Here is a 20496-nt window from a genome sequence, read left to right as displayed (position 1 = left end):
GACGTGATATCAAACCATAAACTTCCCCTAGGGAAAAAAATTTTGGGACAAGTACATTGATGGTGTCGTGTGTGCTGATAATTCCATCCATAAAAAAAAACTTGGAAACCGATGCCTCATTCTTCTTATTTGATTCGAACAGCTAAATCAATTGAAAAAAATTCCATCTAATTTACGTGCAACATTAAAATTTATTATATCAATTCGAGGCCAAGTATTTTCTAATGAATTAAAAAAAGTTACCATTTGAATTACGTGCAGCACTAAAATTTATGATATCAATCGGTGGACAAGTATTGTATTAGTAACTCCAAATTTTGACATTATTGAATTGTTCTAAGAAGCTTTCAAATCCAAAAGAATCACATGCAAGCTAGTCATTTCTTACTCTATGGTGGCAGAGACTTATAAGAAAATCGATTCTTCTCAGACTTTCAGGATCCTCTGGTATTATTCACAAAATTCGACGTCGATTGGATCGATACAAATTATGTTTAAATATGTGTTAAAAGTACTTGTCCGGCCCATCACTTTCCGTTTAAATTGTTTATCCAAATAAAAGTCAGGGCTTGTCTAGAACTGATGGATCACAAGTATTCATGCAGAGGGAATTGAGAGAATAATCTTCAAGTCATTTTTACTTAATTGCACTAATTTAATAAAAAACGGAAACAAATTATTCCGCAATATAGAAGGGATATTATTGTGCATCGACAAATGAAAAAAATTGTACATAATGTATATGTTGAAGCTTCCAAAATAACTCTGCAGTTTACATTCGATGACGGCAATTTTTACTTCCCACTTATTCTTCCAGCGAACGAGTTCCATTCGGAATAAGAACTAACCTATACTATTATTAAGAACATTAAATTAATAATGAATCGCATTTCAACAAACTTTTAACGAGATTCTGCCGTGCCATATCATTTTTTTATGATTGATTCTTTATTGAATGAATAGTGATGGGCCGGACAAGTACTTTTAACACATATTTAAACATAATTTGTATCGATCCAATCGACGTCGAATTTTGTGAATAATACCAGAGGATCCTGAAAGTCTGAGAAGAATCGATTTTCTTATAAGTCTCTGCCACCATAGAGTAAGAAATGACTAGCTTGCATGTGATTCTTTTGGATTTGAAAGCTTCTTAGAACAATTCAATAATGTCAAAATTTGGAGTTACTAATACAATACTTGTCCACCGATTGATATCATAAATTTTAGTGCTGCACGTAATTCAAATGGTAACTTTTTTTAATTCATTAGAAAATACTTGGCCTCGAATTGATATAATAAATTTTAATGTTGCACGTAAATTAGATGGAATTTTTTTCAATTGATTTAGCTGTTCGAATCAAATAAGAAGAATGAGGCATCGGTTTCCAAAATGATTTCAAGGGCGATTTTTCGGTTTATTATTTTTTACTTGTTATTTAATTCTTTTGATACTTTAAAAAATAGATGCAGATTAGTTTTTTTTTAATATAACATTTTTTCAAGATTTGTAAAATTTTTTTCGAATTGTTCTGTATTTTTTTTATGAAATAATTTTTTTTACAATTAAAAAAAAATTTTGTTTAAAGTTTTTTTTATGGGTGGAATTATCAGCAAACGAGGGACCATCAATGTACTTGTCCCAACCTTTTTTTTCCCTAGGGGAAGTTTATGGTTTGATATCACGTCTTTTTTCTCAAAAGATCCTTATTTATGTTCAGATGACTATAAGATTTTAGTTTAAATTTCTATGAATTGTTTATAATTTTCGGCGTATAACGTTGGTTTTCACGAAAAAAAGACCTATTTTTCGTCGAAATTGTACTGAAAATATTTCGATAGAGGTTTATTCTTGGACTTTGGTGATTTTTCTCCTTGTCTTCTAATATGTTTCGTCCATTGGGAACTCAAGAGCATGGAGCAATGCGTGTTACAGGCCGAGATATGATTTTCGGCTGATAACGTTAGGAAAAAGAAAGGAAAAGAGGAAAGATAGATCAAATTCTAGACACAACAAATCCAACAGAATTGGCCCTTTTTAAATGTTGCTTTTGCATTTTGAATTTAGACATTTTCGTATCATTCAAAACGTGTCTCCGATGAAATATATTTCCAAAGTTTGCAAGTGCCCGCTGAGATCCAATTATCTACAGTTTGATAGTTGCTGAAAAAAGGCACCCGGAAACATTTATTATGTCAGAACTCAAAGAAGCAAAAAAAACTGAGCGTACTTAATTCAACAGGAGCAACGGAATTCAAAGACGTTTAAGGTATCTGCATTGGTTTTGGAGAAAAACAATTTCAGGAGAATTCAGGAATGAATTTAAAAGTTTAAAAACTCAGAATAAAATAGAAAACGGAAAATTTAGGAATTTAGAAAAGCTGAAGACGTTTGTGATGAATTTTTGAGATTACATGTTACGGTTGGAGTAAAAAATTTAAATGATTGGCACACATGCTGCGACACAAAAATATGAAAGTTTGGAGGTATTCGCTTCATACCGCAGTAATACAAACTTCAATAGTATTTAAAAAGAAATACTTTAAAACTTACTAAACCAAGTTCTATTACTCATTGTCATAATCAAAGATAGGGGGTGATACTTAACACACATATTTATGCACAGAAATTTCAGAGTTCGCAGGTATCTGCTGCGATTCAATGTATCTGCACAATAAATTTTGAAGACAGCAATTTAAAATCTATCCATAAATGAGCAACTGAAGACTTCTATGATGAGTGTTCACTTCATATATATGTTACAGTTAGTTTTAAAAAGTAAAATGAGTGGCACAGTATATCAATTTTATAATTCTCAGATTTTTGCTGTATTTCAATAATCCAAATCTATAGTATTATAGAGAAAAGTTGGCAAAAGTCATGATGTTACGTTGAAATGACATAGCGAACATTATATTCAGAAATTCTGTATGTTCCCATGGATGTTAGCAGGCATTATATTTGATCGCATCCAAAACTGAGCAACTGTAGACTTAGCGTAATGAATCTTTTCACTAATAATTCCACATTTGTAGTTTGCAAAGTGGGAATACTCAACATACATGTCATTTCATAAGTATTGTTGTCAAAATTTGTGTTTGCCTACTGCATTCCAAAGATTCGACTTTTCATATGATCAGCAAACAAAGCATCCAAAGACTTTTTGGAATAAGTTTCAAAATTTGTTACTCGACATACCAGGTGGAAAAAGAATAACTACACTTATATCAAGAACAGAAACTGTTTTGAGAATCTGATGTACAAAATGTGAGATTGATGATCATAGCTGGAAACCTCTTGAATCACGTTACCACAATCAGCATGAAGAAATATAAAATCATAAATAATCAATAATCAAGAAATAATCAATCATAAAAAAATGATATGGCACGGCAGAATCTCGTTAAAAGTTTGTTGAAATGCGATTCATTATTAATTTAATGTTCTTAATAATATAGTATAGGTTAGTTCTTATTCCGAATGGAACTCGTTCGCTGGAAGAATAAGTGGGAAGTAAAAATTGCCGTCATCGAATGTAAACTGCAGAGTTATTTTGGAAGCTTCAACATATACATTATGTACAATTTTTTTCATTTGTCGATGCACAATAATATCCCTTCTATATTGCGGAATAATTTGTTTCCGTTTTTTATTAAATTAGTGCAATTAAGTAAAAATGACTTGAAGATTATTCTCTCAATTCCCTCTGCATGAATACTTGTGATCCATCAGTTCTAGACAAGCCCTGACTTTTATTTGGATAAACAATTTAAACGGAAAGTGATGGGCCGGACAAGTACTTTTAACACATATTTAAACATAATTTGTATCGATCCAATCGACGTCGAATTTTGTGAATAATACCAGAGGATCCTGAAAGTCTGAGAAGAATCGATTTTCTTATAAGTCTCTGCCACCATAGAGTAAGAAATGACTAGCTTGCATGTGATTCTTTTGGATTTGAAAGCTTCTTAGAACAATTCAATAATGTCAAAATTTGGAGTTACTAATACAATACTTGTCCACCGATTGATATCATAAATTTTAGTGCTGCACGTAATTCAAATGGTAACTTTTTTTAATTCATTAGAAAATACTTGGCCTCGAATTGATATAATAAATTTTAATGTTGCACGTAAATTAGATGGAATTTTTTTCAATTGATTTAGCTGTTCGAATCAAATAAGAAGAATGAGGCATCGGTTTCCAAGTTTTTTTTTATGGATGGAATTATCAGCACACACGACACCATCAATGTACTTGTCCCAAAATTTTTTTCCCTAGGGGAAGTTTATGGTTTTACTCATTCTCATAATCAAAGATAGGGGGTGATACTTAACACACATATTTATGCACAGAAATTTCAGAGTTCGCAGGTATCTGCTGCGATTCAATGTATCTGCACAATAAATTTTGAAGACAGCAATTTAAAATCTATCCATAAATGAGCAACTGAAGACTTCTATGATGAGTGTTCACTTCATATATATGTTACAGTTAGTTTTAAAAAGTAAAATGAGTGGCACAGTATATCAATTTTATAATTCTCAGATTTTTGCTGTATTTCAATAATCCAAATCTATAGTATTATAGAGAAAAGTTGGCAAAAGTCATGATGTTACGTTGAAATGACATAGCGAACATTATATTCAGAAATTCTGTATGTTCCCATGGATGTTAGCAGGCATTATATTTGATCGCATCCAAAACTGAGCAACTGTAGACTTAGCGTAATGAATCTTTTCACTAATAATTCCACATTTGTAGTTTGCAAAGTGGGAATACTCAACATACATGTCATTTCATAAGTATTGTTGTCAAAATTTGTGTTTGCCTACTGCATTCCAAAGATTCGACTTTTCATATGATCAGCAAACAAAGCATCCAAAGACTTTTTGGAATAAGTTTCAAAATTTGTTACTCGACATACCAGGTGGAAAAAGAATAACTACACTTATATCAAGAACAGAAACTGTTTTGAGAATCTGATGTACAAAATGTGAGATTGATGATCATAGCTGGAAACCTCTTGAATCACGTTACCACAATCAGCATGAAGAAATAGTAGAAAATCATAGGACACATATTAGGCAATTAATTAATGATATGTATCGATCCGCTGCAAACCGATGGAGTGAAAACAAGGATCGGAGAGGGCAGAGCCAAACTGAATATGAAGCAAAATATGGGAAACATGAGAAATAAATTAGAAAACATTTATTCAATTAAAGTTTACAACATCATTCTAACAGTTCTGTGTGTTTTTGTTGTATTTATTCATATATATAATCTGACGCCTTCATATATATAACCTAGCCTACTGACAATATATTTACACTGGACAATATTTCTCGCACTCTGATTTAATTGAAAGATTATTTTAGTTAACGCTTATTTCCAGTCGAACAAAATAATGAAATCTTGAAAAGTTTTCGTTGACATATGCATCGCGCATTTTTAATATCCGTTTTCGCACACATATCACAGACTACATTTACGCGGCCGCTTTGATACTGGTTTAGTATATCACAAAATTTAACGAAATAAATAGTAATATGCACTTCGTTAGATGACGAAAATTATTTTTAGTTATCCCGCACGCACTTCATAACATCATAACCCCAAACGTCAACATGACGTGAAACTTCGGCTGGTGACTTTCGAGCTCTCGGCATGTGACGTCAGTCCGCGACACCGCCGCGAAGTTAGACCGAGGGACATGAGGCCTTTGATGGTATTATATACAGACATGTCAAATTTCTAAATGTGTTAGTAACTTTTGCATAATCTTGAGCCTGTGCAAATTTTTTTCTCAGCAATTACGCTACTGATCGTGTTGGTTTCGGGCTCATTCGAAAGAGATTTTGAAATTTAGTCTCCAAACTAATTTTCGCTTAACAAAACATCTCTTGAGCTCCGCAATTCTAGAAAATGACATGCCAGTTTTACCCCCACCACCGCGAATCGTTTTATTCAGAGAAAAGATAGTCTCGGCGAGAGCCTCAGGCCAGCAGACGACAGGGCTGTCAATGTACTTGTCCCGAGACTCTACCGAGTCTCTTGATAACCACGCCACTGACAATATATTCGCACTGGACAATATTTCTCGTACTCTGGTTTAATTGAAGCATTATTTCAGTTAACACTTATTTCCAATCGAACGAAATAATGAAATCTTAAAAAGTTTCGTTGACATACATGCATCGCGCATTTTTTATATTCTTTTTCACACACACATCACAGACTACATTTACGCGGCCGCTTTGATACCGGTTTAATATATCACAAATAACAAAATAAATAGTAATATGCACTTCTTTAGATGATGAAAATTATTTTTTTATTGATCCCGCACGCACTTCGTAATGTCGAAACTCTGTTCATACGATCAAAAACTGACACATGGTTTGTACATATATATATGTATATCGGTCGAATTTATGACTGCTGTTACCAGCTGTGCTGCGCCGTGTGCTACGTTCTGAAGTTGACGTCAGATTTCCAATCATCAACAACTAATTTCAACAACCAATCACATCGTCTAAAAATGGATGTCGTCAGATCCAACGAATCAGAAACTCGAGAGCATCAAAGTGCCTTTGATGGTGTTTATAAATACAGACGCATAAATTCTTGAATGTGTTGGTAACTTTTGCATAATCTTGAGCCCGCGCAAAGTTTTTTCTCAGCAATTACAACACCGATCATGCTGATTTAGGGCGGAATCGAAAGAGAATTACTCAATTGGCTTAAACTTCAATTTTCAAGTTGCTAAATGGCTCCTGAGCTTCGAAATTCAATAAAATCACATGCCAATTTTACCCCCACCACCGCGAATCGTTTTATTCAGAGAAAGTATAGACTCGGCGAGAGCCTCGGGCCAGCAGACGACAGGGCTGTCAATGTACTTGTCCCGAGACTCTACCGAGTCTCTTGATAATATGAATCGATCCGCTGCAAACTGATGGGGTGAAAACAAGGATCGGAGAGGGCAGAGCCAAATTGAATATCAAGCAAAATATGGGGATGTTTAAAAATAATGACGACACAAGCAATAAATAAGAAACATTTATTCAATTAAAGTTTCTAATATCATTCTAACAGTTGCGTGTATTTTTGTTCTATTTATTCGTATATATAACCTATGTACACATGATATATAACCACGCCACTGACAATATATTCGTACTGGACAATATTTCTCGTATTCTGGTTTAATTGAAGGATTATTTCAGTTAACACTTATTTCCAATCGAACGAAATAATGAAATCTTGAAAAGTTTCGTTGACATATGCATCGCGCATTTGTTATATTCTTTTTCACACACACACATCACAGACTACATTTACGCGGCCGCTTTGATATCGGTTTAATATATCACAAATAACAAAATAAATAGTAATATGCACTTCTTTAGATGACGAAAATTATTTTTTTATTTATCCCGCACGCACTTCGTAATGTCGAAACTCTGTTCATACGATCAAAAACTGACACATGGTTTGTACATATTATATGTATATCGATCGAATTTATGACTGTTGTTACCAGCTGTGTTGCGCCGTGTGCTACGTTCTGAAGTTGACGTCAGATTTCCAATCATCAACAACTAATTTCGACAACCAATCACAACGTCTAAAAATGGATGTCGTCAGATCCAACCAATCAGAAACTCGAGAGCATCAAAGTGCCTTTGATTGTGTTGTAAATAGAGACGCATAAATTCTAGAATGTGTTGGTAACTTTTGCATAATTTTGAGCCTGTGCAAAGTTTTTTTTTCAGCAATTACGCCACCGATCATGCTGATTATGGGTGGAATCGGAAGAGAATTTATTAATTAATCTCCAGTTCAATTTTCAAAGCCTCAGATGACTCAGGAGTTTCGTAATTGAACAAAATGATATGCCAATTTTACCCCCACCACCGCGAATCTTTTTATTCAGAGAAAAGATAGTCTCGGCGAGCTCGGGCCAGCAGACGACAGGGCTGTCAATGTACTTGTCCCGAGACTCTACCGAGTCTCTTGATTGGTGAATTACAAACGTTTTTTTTCGTTCATTTCGTTGGACTCCAAAGTTGAAAACATCAGCGTCGTTTCAAACTTGAGTGTATGAACAAGCGATGATGTACAGTTTTTGTCATAAATTTTTAAACTATGTTGATGAAATCAATATGAGGAAATTGGAATACACAACACGCATATTGTCTAAAGAATGGACAGAAATTGGTATGGATACACTGTAAGCTAAAGCGGTGGAAAGAAGGGACTGGAGGGCACGACTAAACTAAATGCAAGAAAATATGACAACAATATATTGGATTAGACACTTTTATTCGATAAAAGTTTTTAAAAATTTATTTGAATTCATTTACATTCAACCAATTGCGCGTGTTTTTTCTTTAATATAATTACACGACATAAAATTTCTGTTTCAAAAGAGCGTTTAAGGTTATAATGAACAAACATTTTTTGCTCGCAACCCACTTTGAAAATTTAAAAGAATATAAGAAAAAGGATTGCAACAAAATTATCTCGTAAACAAACGTAAAGTCAATGTGTTTATACGAGTAGAAATTTTTCAACACTGATATTTTATATATCAATAAACACTCGCAAATTATTGACATGGGAGTAAACTAACCCGCACTGTTTTCACGATACTTACATAACACATTTTATAGGTATTGTAGCGAAACACACGCGCGACGGCCCGAGCCCGTCGAAACGAACGAAACTCCGCGATCTTTAGATCGCGGACAAAACATCGCGGCGACCACGCTCGTCGCTGTTGACAGGTGGCGACCATCTTAGGCCGGTAGGCATGAGCCCGAGCGGGGCTACCGGCGCCGCTCTGAACTTCGCCGCGCGACATTTTATCGAGATTAATTCTTTTTGTACTTTTTATATTTTAAGTCGCCCGAGCACGTGAATATGATCAAAATCATCAGAAAAATAAGACGAGTTTAAGAAAAATGTTCTGAAGTCAAATCAATGTAACAAAATTAAGGTAATAATGAAAAATGTAAAAAGCGACTACGACGCATGCGCGGGCAGAGCGTTGATGGGCTATAGGACGCGTACGTGACTTTTAGCGATTATAATTTTACGAATCATATTAAAACAAATAACAATGCCAAATTAAAGAAGAAATTGAGTAATAATTGATCAAATTGAAGTTTTTATTGTTTAACATCGGAATAAGCTGCAAATCATAAAAAGCGGTAGTCCGCGCATCGTATGTTGGCCCGCTCGACCAACGGGCGAGCGTGAATCATGGTAACGGGCCAATCAGAGTAGGCGTAATGGAAAGGTGCGCAGAACCGAGCGAAAACGGAGATTCTCGGCGCTCGAGAATTTCATGGTGGGGACACGAGTATAAGAAGCGCTGCGCGACTCATTCGGCATTCAGTTCTCCCTGCCTCAAGGATCAACTCGGACCTCTCTGACAACACTGACCAAGCACTCTGCTTTAAAATTCATAAATTCCTTTCCTAAATTTTCCTGGATGCCTGGAATCTCGGAGCGATTCGGTGACGTTTCAATCCCAGAGTCCAGGGTCCGCACCTAACCTCTAAAATTTCCAAATTTTCCTGGATGCCTGGAATCTCGGAGCGATTCGGTGACGTTTCAATCCCAGAGTCCAGGGTCCACTCTTAGTTTTTCCAAATTTCCGTTGCACGGGATCTCGGAGCGATTCGGCGACGTTTCAATCCCAGAGCCCGTGGACGGTGAATTACCTAACCTAGTGGATGCACAGGATCTCGGAGCGATTCGGTGACGTTTCAATCCCAGAGCCTGTGGTCTACGCTATCCTGTCATATTCCATAGTAGATTCTATTTTGTCATTTTATGATCGTTAAAAGCAGAGCTGTAAAATTATTTTTTTGGGTTAATTAAAATTCTAAATTCAAATTTGATAAAAATCTTGTCCGAGTTGGCCGGGTACGGAGACCTAACGCAAATTAGAAAATTAACAAAAATCCAAGAGGCGATAGATCGAGTTAAAATTATATCGAGTCAAAAAATTGAATAATTGTAGAAGCGAAGAGATCCTCTTGGATTCATTTATATTTTTTTAGAGAAAACAAGCGTAACAGGACATCGGAAAAACCGCGTCAAACGAATTATAGCTCGAAACATTGAATTGAGAGGTTTTTAAGCTCGAGGCGTGTCGAGAGACTAGAACGAACGCGACCATTAATTTTAAAATTGTTTTATTTCTAATTATTATTTTTGTACAATTAAAATTCGAAAATTGAGAAATTAAAAATTATCTCAGACAGAGAATTTGTAACGTTTTCGGGTCTTTCGGGTCTTTTTCTATCCAGATCCGGTAAAACAACGCAAGACAATATAAAAAAAAAACCAAACTGTTTTAATCATCAAAAGCAATCGCGAAGCTTTTTATTTTTGTCAAAATTCAATCAGTTATTTGAATAAATTTGATTATTTTAATTTTCAACAAGAATTCTTGGTTTCCGCGTTTTCCTTCATACCTGCTCCTTATTATTTAGGTTGCTCGAACCGACGCGTGGTGGCGTTCAGGCCAGGTCGGCAAGAGCGTTTCGTTACAGTATATGTAAGAACTTTAAATCGAATTCACACATCTCGCACTGTTTTCTCCGGAATTTTATTATTTAGATCGCTGTTGCTACTCTTTTGCTCATACCATCAAAAACTGACAGATATGGCTGTACAATATATATAGATATATATTGTACATTCATTAAAACATGCTTTGAAACGATGATTAGGCTCGAAAGTAGGTTATGTTTCGGTTTTATTTTCGAAGAATAATATTTGAGAACTCGGAGAGTTTTTCGATCACACCATTGACACTTTTCACATTGAAGTTACTAGGACGTCCAGTTTTCGTAATATTATGACACCACACTATCATTTAAAATAAATAAATAATAAAATAATAGATATGGAATGCACTTCACTAGACGACGAACTTTTTTTAAAATTTATACCGAGTTTAGTTAATTTTCGTTATGTCGAAACTGCGTTTGTTTATTAATTTCATACCGCACTTCGTTATGTCCGAAAATAACGTTTGTTATAAATATATAAGCTTTCGTAGAGTCTGAACGTGGTCGGTCGCTAGAGTGCTAAACGTTAGGCCTGCTACACACGGTCAATAATATTGCGCAATATAGGTGATTGCACGATATTATTGAACGTGTAGATGTAGTATTGGAATATTGCGCAATCGCAATCATTGAATAGAAGTATGAGCGATCTTCAATTTATGGCGCGCTACACACCATACAAACTTATTGTGCAATATTATTGTGCAACATTATTGACTGTGTGTAGCGGGCCTTATAGAGTTTGAACGTGGTCGGTGAGCTGGATTGAGCTGAGATCGGAGAGCCAATCAGAATGCGTTGAGACACAACTCTACTACCACTAAACTACGTCGAACGCGTATACGTATACGTGAAATCTGTGATGTGTTAGCAACTTTTGCATAATCTTGAGCCCGTGCAAAGTTTTTTCTCAGCAAATACGCCACCGTGAATGCTGATTTTGGGCTAATTCGATAGAGAACTTCTTAATTAGCTTAAAGTTCAATTTTCAAAGCCGTACATAACTCATGAGCTTCGCAATTAAAGAAAATCGCATGCCAATTTTACCCCCACCACCGCGAATCGTTTTATTCAGAGAAAGTATAGTCTAGCAAGCTCTTGGGTTCCCAATAAGCATAACGTATTAGAGTACAAGGAAAAAAATCGCCAAAGTCCAAGGACAGACCTGTGACGGAATAATTCCAGTACAATTTTGACGAAAAATAGGTCTTTTTTAGTGGAAACCAAAGTTACAAACCGAATTCATATCTCGCCCTCCAGCCCGGTTTCCACCGTGCTCTTGGGTTCCCAATAAGCATAACATATTAGAGTACAAGGGAAAAAATTGCTAAAGTCCAAGGATAGACCTGTGACAAAATATTTCCAGTACAATTTAGGCGAAAAATAGTTCTTTTTTTGTGGAAACCAACGTTATAAGCCGAAGATTCCCAAAAAGCATAACATATAAAGTACAAAAAAATCGTCAAAGTCCAAGGATAGACCTGTGACGAAATATTCCCAGTACAACTTTGACGAAAAATAGGTCTTTTTTCGTGAAAACCAAGTTTATAAGTCGAAAATCATAAGCAATTGATAGAAATTTGAACTAAAATCCTATAGTCATTTGAACACAAATAAGGAACATTTGAGAAAAAGACGAGATATCTAACCATACACTTCCCCTAGTAAAAAAGGTTAAGACCAGTACATTGATGGTCCCTCGTTTGCTGATAATTCCATATATAAAAAAAACTTTTAAAAAGAATTAAAAAAAAAAATTGTAAAGAAAAATATTTTATAAAAAAATACAGAACAATTCGAAAAAAATTTCACAAATCTTCAAAAAACATTATTTAAAAAAAAAACTAATCTGTATCTGTTTTTTAAAGTGTCAAAAGAATCAAATAACAAGTAAAAAATAAATAACCGAAAAATGGCGCTTAAAATCATTTTGGAAACCGATGCCTCATTCTTCTTATTTGATTCGAACAGCTAAATATATTGAAAAAAATTCTATCTAATTTATGTGCAGCATTAAAATTTATTATATCAATTTGAGGCCAAGTATTTTGTAATTGAAAAAAGTTACCACTTGAATTACGTGCAGCCTTAAAATTTGTTATATCAGTCGGTGTACAAGTATTTTATTAGTCACTCCAAATTTTGACGATATTAAATTGTTCTAAGAAGCTTTTAAATGAAAAAAAATCACATGAAAGCTAGTCATTTGTTACTCTATGGTGGCAGAGACTTATAAGAAAATTTATTTTTCTCAGACTCTCAGGATCCTCTGGTATTATTCACAAAATTCGACGTCAATTGGATCGATACAAATTATGTTTAAATATATGTTAAAAGTACTTGTCCGGACCAGCACTTTCCGTTTAAATTGTTTATCCAAATAAAAATCAGGGCTTGTCTAGAACTGATGGATCACAAGTATTTATGCAGAGGGAATTGGGAGAATTATCTTCAATTAATTTTTACTTAATTGCACTAATTTAATGAAAAACGGAAACAAATTGTTCCGCAATATACAATGGATATTATTGTGCATCCATAAATGAAAAAAATTGTGCATAATCAAGAGACTCGGTAGAATCTCGGGACAAGTACATTGACAGCCCTGTCGTTTGCTGGCCCGAGGCTCTCGCCGAGACTATATTATCTCTGAATAAAACGATTCGCGGTGGTGGGGGTAAAATCGACATGTCATTTTCTTGAATTGCGAAGCTCAGGAGTTATGTCGCAATTTGAAAATTGAACTTTCAGCTAATTAAGAAATTCTCTTTCGATTGCGCCCAAAATCAGCATGATCGGTGGCGTAATTGCTGAGAAAAAACTTTGCACGGGCTCAAGATTATGCAAAAACTACCAACACATTTACGCAGCTGACGTATCGGTATATGGGTTCAGACCGATACATACAAGGGCTTCTTGATGCCCATCATAACCAATCACCGGTGAGAATCTATCCGTCTCGACCAATCGCCGATGAGAAAGTTTCTGATAGTCCTCAATGTTTTCTTGTATACCGTCTGTTATCATCTGTTATGTTATTATAAAGTGATTGCGATCGTAGCCCCGTGGATCAACGGTGCAAGATTTGCAAATTTCGTTTAAATAAATAAAACATTATTGGAAATAGCAGTGGATATAATCAATTTTATTTTTTTCATAAAAGAAGTTTCAATAAGTTTCGAGCCCAATTCACGACAATAATATCTATAATAAATAAAACCTCAAAAGTGGATTAATTGATCTCATACAGTGTACTGAGAGCGAGTAAATGTTGAGAAGTGAAAACGTGAATAATGATTCGTGAAAATTAAGAATTATCTGTTCTACTTTGATATCGTAATATATATATAGATAGCAAATTTTCGAGATTTCGCGTCATGTTGAAGTTTGAGGTTATGATCGCCGGAGTGCTGTTGCGTGCAGAGTGTAGAAAAATAAAAGTAGTTATTGAAAAGTGGAAGGAATCGATATTATTAATGACGTGACTAATTACTGTTGAATAATAATAAAACCCCAAAATTCCCCTAGGGAAAAAAGGTTGGGTCAAGTACATTGATGGTCCCTTGTTTCTGGATGACATAGAAAAAATATTCAAAACCAGGAAAAAAATTCTATAGATGTAAAAAAGGAAAAATTTAAAAGTTCAGAAAAATTCAACAGAAATAAGAAACAATCGAAAAAAATTCTATAAAGGAAAATAAATATTTTCAAAAAAATTCATAAATTTTGAGCAAATTGAAAAATGTGCTATCCAAGTTTCATGCAGTACAAAAGTGTATGATATCAATTGGAGGCCAAGTTTTTATTCATAATTTGGAATATTTATCGAACAAATTGGAAACTTTCCTTGAAAAATTGACGTTTTATGCATAGGAGCCACTAATCATTCATAATAATTATTTTCGAGAAAAAAGAAGTTCGTGAAAAAAAAGTCATAACGGAAGTTACGTGCAGTACTAAAAATGATTGTATCTATTCGAGGCCAAGTATTTATCAATAATTTGAAATATAATCTCCGGCGACAAATGAGTGTTGAGAATCCTCGTCGGGCTCAGAATGTTTCATCGAAATTACTAAAAAATTAATGGAAATAAAAAATCGTAGAACCTTTCTTTCGAATAATAAGAACGATATCAATCCATTTTTTTTAACCTGAACATATTAAAGTCGTTAACAATTCACATGAAAGTCATTCGTTACTTCAAGAAGGTACAGACTTTAAAAAATCGATTCCTCAGCGATTTTCAGGATCCCCCGGTATTATTCACAACATTCAACTTCGATTGGATCGGTACAAATTATGTTCAAATACGTCTTAAACGTACTTGTCCGGCCCATCACTTTTTATTCAAATTGGTCATTCCAAAAAACATTAGGGCTCTTCTATGATCACAAATATAATAAAATGGATGGAAATAGAAATAATATCTCCAAGTAATTTGAAATTGATTGTTCTTGAGTTCGTATTGCAATAATAGCAATTTCCACTTCTCATTTCCTTCAGCTAGCACATACCATTCGGTAGCAACCAATGAAAATGATAAATAATAAGTCGCATTACAAGAAATTTTCGTACCTACTCAGCCATGCAATGTTTTTTTTTCGATAGTGACGTACATATTTTGATAAATATCACGAGTCGAGTACGACAAGAGCGATTCCTATAATTCGAAGGAAAATTATTTTCTCGGAAATTACGGTTCTTTAATATTAACACATGGATTAACTACATTTTTGATTTTTTTTGGAATGAGCAATTTGAATAAAACGTGATGGCCGGACAAGTACGTTTAAGACGTATTTGAACATAATTTGTACCGATCCAATCGAAGTTGAATGTTGTGAATAATACCGGGGGATCCTGAAAATCGCAGGGGAATTGATTTTTTAAAGTCTGTACCTTCTTGAAGTAACGAATGACTTTCATGTGAATTTTTAACGATTTTTATATGTTCAGGTTAAAAAAATGGGTTGATATCGTTCTTATTATTCGAAAGAAAGGTTCTACGATTTTTTATTTCCATTAATTTTTTAGTAATTTCGATGAAACATTCTGAGCCCGACGAGGATTCTCAACACTCATTTGTCGCCGGAGATTATATTTCAAATTATTGATAAATACTTGGCCTCGAATAGATACAATCAATTTTAGTACTGCACGTAACTTCCGTTATGAGTTTTTTTTTACGAACTTCTTTTTTCTCGAAAATAATTATTATGAATGATTAGTGGCTCCTATGCATAAAACGTCAATTTTTCAAGGAAAGTTTCCAATTTGTTCGATAAATATTCCAAATTATGAATAAAAACTTGGCCTCCAATTGATATCATACACTTTTGTACTGCATGAAACTTGGATCGTACATTTTTCAATTTGCTCAATATTTATGAATTTTTTTGAAAATTTTTTATTTTCCTTTATAGAATTTTTTTCGATTGTTTCTTATTTTTGTTGAAATTTTTTGAACTTTTAAATTTTTCCTCTTTTACATCTATAGAATTTTTTTCCTGGTTTTGAATATTTTTTCTATGTCATCCAGAAACAAGGTACCATCAATGTACTTGTCCCAACCTTTTTTCCCTAGGGAATTTTGGGGTTATATATGTTCAAGCTTCCAAAATAACTCTCCAGTTTATATTCAATGAAGGCAATTTTTATTTCCCACTTATTCTCCAGCGAACGAATTCCATTCGGAATAAGAACTAACCTATCCTATTATTAAGCACATTAAATTAATAATAAATCGCATTTAAATAAATTTTTAACCAGATTCTGCAGTGCAATTTCATTTTTTTGATTGATTTTTTATTGAATGAATAGTGTTGGGCCGGACAAGTACTTTTAACACATATTTAAACATAATTTGTATCGATCCAATCGACGTCGAATTTTGTGAATAATACTAGAGGATCCTGAAAGTCTGAGAAGAATCGATTTTCTTATAAGTCTCTGCCACCATAGAATAACAAATGAATAGCTTTCATGTGATTTTTTTGCATTTAAAAGCCTCTTAGAACAATTTAATAATATCAAAATTTGGAGTGACTAATAAAATACTTGTCCGCCGATTGATATCATAAATTTTAGGGCTGTACGTAATTCAAGTGCTAACTTTTTTCAATTCATTATAAAATACTTGGTCTCGAATTGATATAATAAATTTTAATGCTGCACGTAAACTAGGTGGAATTTTTTTCAATTAATTTAGCTGTTCGAATCACATAAGAAGAATGAGGCATTGGTTTTCAAGTTTTTTTTTTATGGTTGAAATTATCAGCAAATACGACACCATCAATGTAATTGTCCCAACCTTTTTTCCCTAGGGGTGTCACATTCAAGAAAAAAGTGACAAATACGCTGCATGTTGAAGCAAGCAAAATGCAGTAATTGTGTATGTCTCCATGGATATCCGCACACAAAATGTTTGATCACAGACATGAATTTTTCAACCCATAATACCAATCGCAAACATGGTCTGGAAATACTCAATTTACGTGTCGCTTCATCACTTTGTTGAACTTTAGAGGTGTTCATTCCATTTCGAAGATACAAATTTTCATATCATGAAAATTAAGCTTCGCAATGCTTTATTAAAATTAATTTCGAAATTCATCATGTAACAACTTAAGTGAATATCTATGCATTAACATGCCCAAAGATTTTTTGAAACTCGGGTGTATATGTAAACAAGCAATCATGAAGAATTTTTGTTATAAATTTTTCAAATTATGTTGTTGAAATCAATATGAGGAAATATAAATACACATGTTTCACATATCGTCTAGAGAATAAATAGATATTGGTATTGATACACTGTAAGCTAAGGAGGTGGGAGAAACGGCCAGGTGGACACAGCCAAACTACATGAAAGAAAATATGACAACAATACATTGGATTAGACAGTTTTACTTGTTCAAAGTTTTACAAAATTTATTTGCATTTATTTACATACTCATACTTTTCTTTTATATCTAATTACACAACATAAATTTTCTGTTTGGAAAGAACGTTTGAGAGGTTATAATGAACGAACATTTTATTCTCATTAGTATTATTATTCAACACTAATTAGTCACGTCATTAAATATATCGATTCCTTCCACTTTTTAATAACCATTTTCATTTTTTACACTCCGCACGTAACAGCACTCTGAGGATCATAACCTCAAACGTCAACATGACGTAAAATCTTACAAATGTGCTATCCTTATTTATATTATGATAACTGCACAAAACAACTGCAATTTCTGAAAAACGTCTGTTTTTTCCTTTATTCACTCAGTTATTAACTGAACTTTCTTTACAATGACAGCTAGACTACATTTTTACAATCACAACTTTTATACACTGACACTCGTCTTTCGACCGAAATTATGTCTGCTGTTACCATGCTACGTCTTTTTTAAATGTCTGCTGTGCTGCCGTGCTACATTCTGACGTTGTCAACAACAACAATTTCAACAACCAATCATAACATCTAAAAATGGATGTCGTCAGATCCAACTAATCAGAAACTCGAGAGCATCAAAGTGCCTTTGACGTTGTTGTAAATGCAGAAACATAAATTCTTGAATGTGTTGGTAATTTTTGCATAATCTTGAGCCCGTGCAAAGTTTTTTATCAGCAATTACGCCATCGATAATGCTGATTTTGGGCGCAATCGAAATAGAATTTTTTAACAACAAAATGACATTCCAATGTTACCCCCACCACCGCGAATCGTTTTATTCAGAGAAAAGATAAAATCTCGGTGAGCTCGGGACAGCTGTCAATGTACTTGTCCCGAGACTCTACCGAGTCTTTTGATTAGAGTCCCAAAAAATGCTGAATACCGAGGTAACTGGCAGTTATCAGGTTTATCCATCGATACGCCATGGCGGGGAATAACGATACAACCGAAATCATAGATATTTCGAAATATATAACTACGTCATAAAACGGTCAGTTTTATATCAACAATGAATCGTACCTGAGCCAATGCCTCTTTGTGATGTCTGTGTGGCAGCAGATAACGTCATACTGGTCGGCTACCCAGACTATAAGAATAACATAAAAGGCTGTTGTTCCATCGTTGAAAAATTCCGCCATGATCGCTTCCATTCCTGAAAAACATTTCATCTTTGTACTTGAATGATGATGATGATGATGATTTTTTTTAGGAACTTATAGATTCTACAGTTAAAACTATTTAATAAACCATTTTTTTTACGTATCAAACTGTTGTGCCCGTACATCGCACTCCTAAAATAAAGAGTATATAAGTTAAGCGTTCTCAGCATAAATGCATCGACGCCGAAATATCGACGTTCCCGAACGAGCACATCGACCCTCGATGTCATCATTGAAACTTCGAGAAAGAATATCACGCCATTTATCGCGAGAGGGGGAAAAACCCCCGAGTATGTAAATTTACCAACTAACCAAAATTCAACAGTCTTTGTCGAGAATTGTAACGATTGGTCTCGAGGAAATAAAACCTCGAATTTGTAACTTCTTAAATAAATTTATTGTTATCTTGTTGTAAAAGTATCTAGTTGGAGTTCAGCTCTTTTGGCCTCAATCCCTTAAATAGTCGTCCTTGAGAACTCGTCCCTTCGCGACGGTCTTCGCAGACACAACATTGGTGGCAGCGATGGGATTGCCACAACTTGAGAAACCCGACACGTCTACAATAGTCAAACGGAACGAATTCAAATTGCTGAGGAGGACCGATAATTCTAGAAAAGTCGATAAATCGAACGGACGTTCGATCACCGATCATCGCATCCAAGGCAGACCGATTTACGTCAAGATTCAACTCAAAATACGACTGGAGCAGGAGCGCAAGAAATTCAACACGACAACGAATCTGAACATCATGTTAGCGATCATCTGACTGTAAGTGATGGAACATTATCAAATGACATTGTAATCTGCCATAGCCAGATCGTATATAAAAATTTATATGTCAGACGACGAGTACGCTGAACGTCTCAAATTACCGGGCGTTAACACTATTTCGCGATTGCTCAATTCATTTTTCGACGATAAACTCAACTACAATCGCGAAAAAAGAAACAAAACTACCTCGCAAAGTCGAAGACGACGAAGTAGCGTCCAATCTTTAAATCGATCTCCGAAATCGGAAGACGATTATTTAGACGTGGAAAATACGCCGGAAAATACCGTATTAGAAACTACCACAAATCCCTTAGTATCAACAATGGTTGAAACCTTAAGGGGATGGATCACTCGCTTCGAAAATTCGATTGCGAAATTCGTCCACACCACTCATCCGATTTCGATGAAAATTGAACTGCGTATGCAGTGGAATAGTACAAATCCGCTGACAGAGCGATTTTTTGAAATTCCAAAAAAAATTTTTTTTTTTGTTACAATCGGAGTAATCTTACGATTACTCTGAAAATAATTGATATATCGAAAATCCGGCTAGTCAGCGGAAGCGCAAAATCAAAACGAACAGTTTGAGCCTTCTTGCATCGAAATCGATGCAAAATTGTCAACGAATTTTGATTTTGAAATTGTCGTAAACAAAAGTTATCGTCAAGATATCGACCTTGCAAAATTTTAGTTCTCCAAAATTCTGTCGTGTGGCGCGGTCATCGATTTCCAACGATCAACTGCTTCGTTGATGTGAACCATCAGTCCCCGTGGCGGGATAAGTATATCCGATGAATTGTCTTTGCGAATACATATCGAGAAAAAAATTTAGGTTGCAATCTCGAAATACCAATATATATTTACATATATGTCTACATTTTTTTGTCCAATCCCATTTCTATGTTTCGGAAAAATAATCAGATATACAGGGTGTCCCATTTTAATCTTACACCTGACTTTTCTCGGAAAATATTGCTCGGATCAAATATTGTGTGCAACTAAACTTTTAGGGGTTG

The 20496-nt window shown here is 34.4% G+C and overlaps 1 protein-coding gene across 5 annotated transcripts in view; it reads right to left on the bottom strand.

Annotated features, from left to right (window-relative positions):
* LOC122413486 (membralin) overlaps positions 1-20496 on the bottom strand; it is a 758197-nt gene that overhangs the window by 158063 nt on the left and 579638 nt on the right. For all 5 annotated transcript variants that reach the window (XM_043423864.1, XM_043423866.1, XM_043423865.1 and 2 more), the window contains one exon: positions 18570-18702. In XM_043423864.1, the coding sequence (XP_043279799.1) occupies positions 18570-18702 (133 nt within the window). The remainder of the gene's footprint in view (positions 1-18569; positions 18703-20496) is intronic.

The sequence above is a fragment of the Venturia canescens genome, chromosome 7 (assembly GCF_019457755.1).
Source record: "Venturia canescens isolate UGA chromosome 7, ASM1945775v1, whole genome shotgun sequence".
Lineage (NCBI taxonomy): Eukaryota > Metazoa > Arthropoda > Insecta > Hymenoptera > Ichneumonidae > Venturia > Venturia canescens.
The sequence above is the reverse complement of the archived record's forward strand: the minus strand, read 5'-3'. Positions and strand labels throughout refer to the sequence as shown.